This window comes from Entelurus aequoreus, linkage group LG11 (genome assembly GCF_033978785.1).
Source record: "Entelurus aequoreus isolate RoL-2023_Sb linkage group LG11, RoL_Eaeq_v1.1, whole genome shotgun sequence".
NCBI lineage: Eukaryota > Metazoa > Chordata > Actinopteri > Syngnathiformes > Syngnathidae > Entelurus > Entelurus aequoreus.
In genome coordinates, this window is record NC_084741.1 from 29,912,043 (window position 1) to 29,921,237 (window position 9,195).

Genomic DNA, 9,195 nt, shown 5'->3' on the forward strand with positions numbered 1-9,195 from the left:
TGACCATGTCCATCTTTGGTAGCAAGCTCCGTACATTCAAATTAACATTTTTAAGACCAGACAATGATTGAAAATCAAAGGGTGTGAGGAAGCACTGAACCTCAGGTCCAGGATTTGGTTGCACATTTCCGGACAAAAGTAGAAGTAAAGCAATCAACAGCCTCAGCTTAGCAATTGATTTACTTTTAATTATTTGGCATGTTGAAGTCCCTCCATTTAGTGGATTGGAGAGATACTTATGTAAAGCAAATAAACATTTGAGTTTTGTTAGGTCTCTGGGCAGAGCTGGAGACAGATTTATATCATTTTCCAATTGTACTGGAGGTTGCCCTGGATATAGAGAAGCTATAGGGCATGTGCCATAACTTTTCACAATTAGGTGATTGTCATTAGAGTGTCCATAGCTCTTTAATGGGTGCAACAAAGCCAAAAAGAGAAGAATAGTTACTGAATGAAGCATGCTGATTACAATGTAGCACAAGTCAGGAATATCCAAGTTTTTTTCGGTCACTGCATTAGACAATGACGTTGCATGACATCACGCGTAAACAGGAACTGAGGCCCGACAAAGCAACACAGCCGCGGTCTCAGGCAACAGGAAAATGTATTTCCAGCACCAGAAGAAAGAAGCGCCTTCCTTACTTCCCAGTCCAGGCAGACGGATCGACGCGGTGGTCCCTACTAGGCACGACGTGAAGAACATAAAGTCTGACGCCGGTCTTCCCAAGTCCAGGCAGATGGGTCGATGCGGTGGAACCCAAAAGGCAAGACTTGAGCAGGAGCGCAGGACAGCAAACCAAGATGCCGGACAGGTTAGGATCCAGGAGGCTTGGATGCTACACCAGCAGTCTGCCTTAGGCTTCCCGGTCCAGGCAAATAAATCGACCCGACCACTTTCAACAGACACACAGAAGCAGACTTCGTCGGAGCAGTAGGCAACAACGCCGTATAGGTCACCAGTGCTCAGGTGTAGATGGACAGGCCCCAACCGCCTGCCGGGTGCAGCAGAAGCCACATGCCCCGTTGAGCTTGAACACTGCACCCAATCAACATCCACAATCCTCCACGCAAAAATGTTTGTAAAAAGACTAAAACAAATTTTAATGGACTGGATTGGATACCTCCAATAAGAATACTAAAAATAATACTAAAAAGACTAGACATAAAAAAAATTAAATCTAGTGAGGACAAACAGACATCACTCAAGCCGCGCGCACAAGGTGCCATCTTGGTTTGACATGCACTCTGAGCAACAACTTTTAGAAGCTGTGTGCAAACTGATCCAGTTTTAGGGAAACACTATAGCATCGTGTAGCAATATTGTTAAGTGCTAAACAAGTAATACAAACTACGAACATAATAAAATAACCCCTAATTTACAATGTCTGCTTTCACTGCTATGACGACTGATAGGATGTCCATATCTTCCCGTTTAGATGAAGAATTATATCATAATCCACACGAAGAGTTAAAAGGAAATGTTGCTTCCCGCAGTCATCGTGTTCGGTTCTCCTGTCTTCGTCTCCATGCCCACGTATGAATTGAATGTCACAGATGAACAACTTCTAAATGTATGACTAAACCACATGAGAGGCATGATTTATAATCTAGAATGATTTTGACGAGCCGAGACGCGATGAAGCAGCGGGACATCGGCCAGCTCAATGCTGCAGCATTAACTAGTTAACTCTGTTATCAATGCTGCGCTAAAAAAATAGTTTGTCTGCATTGGCGCTTATAATAACAATATCGCTAATATTTGGGTATTATACAGGTCACGATATGTAAATAGTGTATTGACGGCGGGTTTTGGATGGTTATTTAGAGGGCTTTGTGAGCGAAATAAAGAGCCCCCACCATTGACACAACTGTGAGCGGACTTGTTTGGCACAGGGGTTAGTGCGTGTGCCTCACAATAAGAAGGTCCTGGGTTCGATCTCCGGGCTCGGGGTCTTTCTGTGTGGAGTTTGCACGGTCTCTCCGTGACTGCGTGCAGGCACTCCGGCTTCCTCCCACTTCTAAAGACATGCACCTTGGGATAGGGCAGTGCCTCTCAATTATTTTCTGTCACGCCCCCCTAGGAAGAACAAATTATTTTATGCCCCCCCCCCACACTCTCCACTGTGACTATAAATAGTATAGTTTGTCTATAAAATTGTTATAACTATACCTCTGCATAACATTGTAAGCTTTTTACCATTAAAGGAAACAACACACGTCCCCCACCGTGGTTACAGTGAAGCACTTCATCGCATTCTAATAGGGCACAAAAAAGACATGTTCCCAGAGGTCACATGCGTCCCCCTGGCATCGCACCACGCCCCCCCGCCAGGGGGCTTCTGTTTGAGAAGCACTGGGATAGGATAATTGGCAACACTAGATTGGCCCTTGTGTGTGAATGTGAGCGTGAATGTTGTTAATATTGGATCTGCGATGAGGTGGCGACTTGTCCTGGGTGTACCCCACCTTCTGTCCAGCTGGGATAGGCTCCAGCATCTCCTGCGACCCAGACAGGGACAAGCGGTGGAAAATAGATGGATGGATTTATTTACGACTTAAAATATCACAGTCAGTACACGACATGTCGGGGGGTGGGGCGCTATCCATAAATTACCCAAAAAGGGACAAGCGGTAGAAATGGATGGATGGATATCAAGGGTGTAATCAATACATAATTGATACCAGAGTGATTAGGTCGATATATATTTGTTCTATTTATTTATTTATTTGTGTTAATGTTTAGAAACTTGGGGAATAATTCACTGAACGCAGGAGGACGTTGAGGTCAAAAACTAAGTGATTTAAATGAGTAGCAGATAGTTGTCTTTGTTTAGTTATTGTGTACTATTGACTTTGTTTTGCTCAAACAATTGTATGAAAATAAGAGAAGAAGAAGCTAGTTTAGCTTTTGTGTTGATATTGGTAAACTGTCAATAGCACTCACCATTTGAGACATTTGTGATTAAGAGCTATATAAGTAAACTTTGATTGATTGATTGACCATAAATAAATTGAAATATTTACAGGCAATACATGTAATCGGTATGTGTATTGGTATCTGTCGATCTCACTCGTGGATGATCAGTATCAGAATCGGCAGAATAAAACCCTGATTGGAAAATCCTTAAAACAATCAGTTACCAATTGGTATCAGTATGCCCATTTCTAATTTAGTGCATGTCAAATACAAGTACCACCTCTTAAATGACTCTCCTTACTTAATGACAAAAACACTTTACATAGTAGTAAGACTACTTCTTCTTACTCATTTTTGGACATTTTGAGCTTTGTGTGACAATGTAAATATGTGCTGTATTAATGTGTAATTTTGTTTGCAATTTCGAAAAAAAATTTTTTTTATGTTAACAAGCCAAATGACTGTCCTGCTTTTACGATTTTTATTTAGTGACTACTTAGTCAAATCAAATCTTTCGTCTTTAATTCCTCCTGTGATAGTCCTTTCTTTTAGCTTTTTGATAGGTCATAATTTCAATTTACCCTTTCTATCTAAATGTATTCCATTTTCACTTGCCAGGTACGGGGTCCTGGTGGACCCGATTCAAGTGGTTTCCTTATTTCTGAAAGACCCCTACAGCTGGCCAGCGGTGTGCCTTGTAATTGGTAGGTAGACGTGCAGCTCGGGGTAGCCCTGAGAGGAAACTTATTGTTAAATAAGTCATTGACAATTATGCTGCATGATTACTGTAATTAATAATAGAGCCTTTGAGGTGGCGTGGCTCGGTTGTTAGAGCGGCCGTGCCAGCAACTTTACGGTCCCAGGTTCAATTCCCGCTTCCGCCATCCCAGCCGTTGTGTCCTTGGGCAAGAAAGTTTACCCACCTGCTCCCAGTGCCTACCACACTGGTTTAAATGTAGCTACAAGATTTAGACAATGGGTTTCACTATGTGAAGTGCTTTGAGTCACCCGAGAAAAACTGCTTTATAAATATAATTCACTTGAATTGTAATGATATTAACCTTTTTAGCCCAAGGACTGGCTTGCGGTTCCGCAGACCTCTGGTGGCCCACTGGGAAGGCCGGTGGGGGAGTGGACGTTATTCTTATTACATAACAATGTAATATGAATAAACTATTACAGTTTCACAAATATATCAGTGTTGCGTCAGCTGGCCGGGGTTCTCACAGACATCTTCAACATCTCGCTGACCCAGGCTGTGGTACCATCATGTTTTAAGACGGCCACAATCATTCCAGTGCCAAAAAAACCCACAATCTCCTCCCTCAATGATTATCGCCCCGTTGCACTCACCCCCATCATAATGAAGTGCTTCGAGAAGCTGGTAAAGGAATATATTGTCTCCAGACTTCCCCCCACATTCGACCCATACCAGTTTGCTTATCGCCCTAACCTCTCCACAGAGGACGCCATCTCCTCTGCACTCCACCTGAGCTTACAACATCTGGAAGGAAAGGACACACACGTGCGGATGTTGTTCCTGGACTTCAGCTCAGCATTCAACACCATCATCCCGCAGCACTTGGTGAGCAAACTGGCCCCCCTTGGATTCAGTACCCCCCTATACAACTGGCTGCTTGACTTCCTCACAGACAGACCCCAGTCTGTGAGTGTGGGCAACAACACCTCCAGAGCCATCTCCCTGAGCACCGGCTCAACCCAGGGCTGCGTCCTGAGTCCGCTGCTGTTCGCGTTGATGACCCATGACTGCTGCGCCAGGTCCACTACTAACCACATTGTGAAGTATGCGGACGACACGACAGTAGTGGGCCTCATCTGTGACAACAACGACATGGACTACAGGGAAAAGGTGAAACATCTGGTTGACTGGTGCAAAACCAACAACCTGGTCCTGAACGTCGACAAGACCAAGGAGATCATCGTTGACTTCAGGAAGCACCAATCCAGCCACGCTCCACTCTTCATCAACGGCACAGCGGTGGAGATGGTAAGCAGCACCAAGTTCCTGGGGGTGCAGATAACTGACAATATAACCTGATCCCTACACACCGGAGCTCTTGTAAAAAGAGCTCAGCAGCGCATGCACTTTTTGCGTCGGATGAAAAGAGCACAGCTCCCTCCCCCCATTCTCACCACATTCTACAGAGGCACTATAGTGAGCCTACTGACCAACAGCATAGCATCTCTGTCTGGACTGGAGCCTGCAGTGCCTCAGACTGGAAGTCTCTCCAGAGAGTGGTGAGGACGGCGGAAAAGATAATCAGGACTCCTCTTCCTCCTATCCAGGAGATCGCAAAAAGCCGCTGCCTGACCAGGGCTCAGAAAATCTGCAAAGACTTCTCCCAACCCCACCAAGGACTGTTTTCACTGCTGGACTCAAAAAAGAGGTTCCGCAGCCTCCGAAGCAGAACCTCCAGGTTCTGTAACAGCTTTTTCCCTCAGGCCGTAAGACTCTTGAACGCATCATAATTATCCCCTCAACTCCCCCCAAAATGGATTAACTCGTTGGAATTAAAAAGACAATATAACACAGTGTTTCCCATAAACTGCCAAGATACCTGTGGCGGTGGGGGCATGGCTATGGGTGTGGTCACCATGACATCATCTAGTAATTTGCATAATTTACTACAATGATATAATTTTCTCTAAAAAGGCTAAAAAAATGTATACTTACTAATTAATAATAACCGTTTTGTTTTAAACGTCCATCCATCCATCCATTTTACAATATAATTACACTTTATGTACATATTTATATACAGATTTGAACAATAAGTTATTCGCTGAAATATATTTATTAATTGTGGTTCTTACAAAAAATATATCTTATAAAAATATAAAAGCTAAAACGTCTCTTAAAGCTTTGCCCCTTTAATTAGTGCATACTAAATAATTTAACTTTAGCCTACTACTACAACCATATTATTTACCAGCAACATGAAGTGAAACAAAGGCAGAGGTGTCCTGCCACAGTCAGTAACAAATAAACAGAAAACAGTAGTGGTGGTAGATAGACACAAAGCTTCATCAAACATCTGATCCACTGAACAAAGAGCTCCAAAAATCTTGATCCTACACTTCTCTTTTGTAAAGTAAATCTGAACAGCCGATATGGGCATCTACATCAACTATAAGATTTGCCCGAAAAGCTGGACAGGACAAAAAAAAAAATATATATATATATATATATTTTAAAAAAAAATGGCCTTAATTCTTTCGTGGCGGGCCGCCACAAATAAATGAATGTGTGGGAAACACTGTAACATACATCCATAAACGTGGATGCATATGAAAAAGTGCAATATATTTATCTGTGCAGTAACCTATTTATTTATTTATATATGCACCTTATTGCTTTTTTATCCTGCACTACCATGAGCTAATGCAACAAAATGTTGTTCTTATCTGTACTGTAAAGTTCAAATTTGAATGACAATAAAAAAGAAGTCTAGTCTAGTCCAGTCTAGTTTATATTTTTGTTCAGTGTAGTTTGGCTCTATATAAGCCTCCTGGTAACACTTTTATCTGATCAGTTTTTGAAAAGTCGGACTAACACACCTGGATTATGCGATTGGAAACCAGATCTCTCGAGAGGCTGTGTGGCCGGAGAGGACCCTACTTATCGTCTCAACGTGCGGAATACCACCTGGAAACAGATACAATTCAATAAAAACATAGCAACATTTGTATTGAAGAGGAAACTGTTTATTTACACCACAAATTAAAATAACAATTTAGTGCATTAATGGTAGTAAAAATAAACAGTGACTTATTTTAGAAGATTGCTGAGGCAATGTAAAATACCGGCTTAATTGCACTCCCGAACAAAGTACAAATGAGATGAAAGAGAATGAAGCAGGTATATTAAAGACGAATAATAAAGCGTACACAGACCTATTCACGCTGCATTTGTGCAAGCCAACTGATTAACTTTCCGCACAACGGGCAAAATAGTCCAGGACAATAGCAACCTTCCTCTGGATATCAGTCGTGGCACGAACGATCTATTTCTTCAGATTTAAAACTCCTTCCATCAATCCACAGAGCCCTTAGAATACATTTTGAGACATTCAAAAGTTTTGTTCCCATGATTTTGTCTGAAAATTCCTCCGAATAAACTCATCCGCCGCCATTCATTGCATTTGACCCAATACATTCTTGGTGGTGGCGTTATGTCCGTAGCGCAATCCAAGATCATTTATTAATGCTGTCAGCTATTTAACATCAGCATCGCCGTTAGAGACGTAATATTTATATTCAGATGCAAATATTACTGCGGACATCAGTTAAAACAAGTTGTAAGGAGCCACAAATCCAAGTGTGACATCATAGGTCAACCGGAAAAGTAATTCAGTTATCCGCGCTAAAAAGAAACAAGTTCCCCCTGGTTTACGGGAGGCACATGGTGTATGAACAATAGTCGCATTTGAGAGTGTGCATGGACAGTTGGACTTCACACGTAGGTGTGAAAATACAAAAAAAAAAACTATTTGAGACTTCAGACTAATTTAGTGCAATAAAACGTAGTGATTAACATTCACTATGCCATCTCGCGGTGGGGAAGCTCGTAACTCAAATTTTTGCTCGTAATCTAAAGCATAACAATTGGTCGAGAGTCAGCTTGTATCCCGAAAAACTTTTAAACTGGGCCAGTTGTATCCCTAGATACCAGTGTTTATGTTATATATATCTAAAGATGTGGATTTCCGCGTCAGCCATCTTGGATCACATGTCCTGTAAGGCGCATTTATTTTGGTCCATGCACGTGTCACAAAAGGAGAAACAAAGGTGCAACAAAGATAAGATAAAACAAGATAATTAGCAGTTTCAGTGTTTATCTAAACCCTATTGCAGCATTAACATATCAAGATATTATCGTTATCATAAACCAAATGTCTCATCGTGGGATACCCTGAGTTTGCTAGCTCTAGTACATCATGAGGTGCAATATGTCAGTAACTCTAATGTGACTCTTTATTATAACTGCACATGGAACTTTTTTCTTAATATACGACCTATTGGCCTGTTTTTTAATGCATAATTTGAAAGTCTGCAGTGGTACAGCCTACTATGTCTCCAGGGGGTTTTCCACCTGGCCTATATACTAAAATACTGCATAGGTATTTTGCTGCAATGGAAAAAAGCAACATAAGCCACTTTTCTACCACCTGACCATCCTGAGTTAACTTTGTTCTGTAACATTCATCCTTCCTCAAACACAACTAGCCCTACTAAATTAATAAAAACAAGAAAAAATGCAATGCGAAGTAATTATTACGCACATATTTTTCATATTGCGGTACAATGTTGTATTTATTTTTTATTGTTCTCATGCTGCTGCACATATGTAACATATATTTAGTTTTAAGCACAAACTGTGCTATAGTCTGGTAAGGGTCTTCTTTTTCCTCAGGAAGAGTCAGTAAAATAAGTTATGCTTGCACATACTTGGCATTACATAATGAAGCAAACCAAGTTGTCTTTCAGTATTCAACTACACACACATGAGTGCTTTGAGACCGTACGTAACATAATGTCATTCATTGTAGTACCTTGGGACACATTTTACACATCAGTAACAGGAGCAGCCACCATTATTAAACGTCTACATTCAATAAACATTGGCCAGCGAACCAAATGAGAGAAAAATGAATTACTTGCAATTGTGTATGCATACGTTCTGTGCAACACATTTGATTGGTTTGTTCTTGTTCATGTCGTTTGGCAGTATTGCTGGCATTAAAACTTGTGTGATTGATTGCACACCTGGTGTTGTCTCGATGATCCATCCATCCATCCATCCATCCATCCATCCATCTTCTTCCGCTTATCCGAGGTCGGGTCGCGGGGGCAGCAGCTTAAGCAGGGAAGCCCAGACTTCCCTCTCCCCAGCCACTTCGTCCAGCTCCTCCCGGGGGATCCCGAGGCGTTCCCAGGCCAGCCGGGAGACATAGTCTTCCCAACGTGTCCTGGGTCTTCCCCGTGGCCTCCTACCGGTCGGACGTACCCTAAACACCTCCCTAGGGAGGCGTTCGGGTGGCATCCTGACCAGATGCCCGAACCACCTCATCTGGCTCCTCTCGATGTGGAGGAGCAGCGGCTTTACTTTGAGCTCCCCCCGGATGGCAGAGCTTCTCACCCTATCTCTAAGGGAGAGCCCCGCCACCCGGCGGAGGAAACTCATTTCGGCCGCTTGTACCCGTGATCTTGTCCTTTCGGTCATAACCCAAAGCTCATGACCATAGGTGAGGATGGGA

General features: G+C 42.4%; 1 protein-coding gene across 1 annotated transcript in view; it reads left to right on the forward strand.

The window, feature by feature from the left end:
• The window catches only part of dgat1b (diacylglycerol O-acyltransferase 1b), an 85,686-nt gene that overhangs the window by 31,314 nt on the left and 45,177 nt on the right, over window positions 1-9,195 (forward strand). Inside the window, exon 4 of the mRNA XM_062062922.1 lies at window positions 3,536-3,621. Coding sequence (XP_061918906.1) covers window positions 3,536-3,621 — 86 coding nt within the window. The remainder of the gene's footprint in view (window positions 1-3,535; window positions 3,622-9,195) is intronic.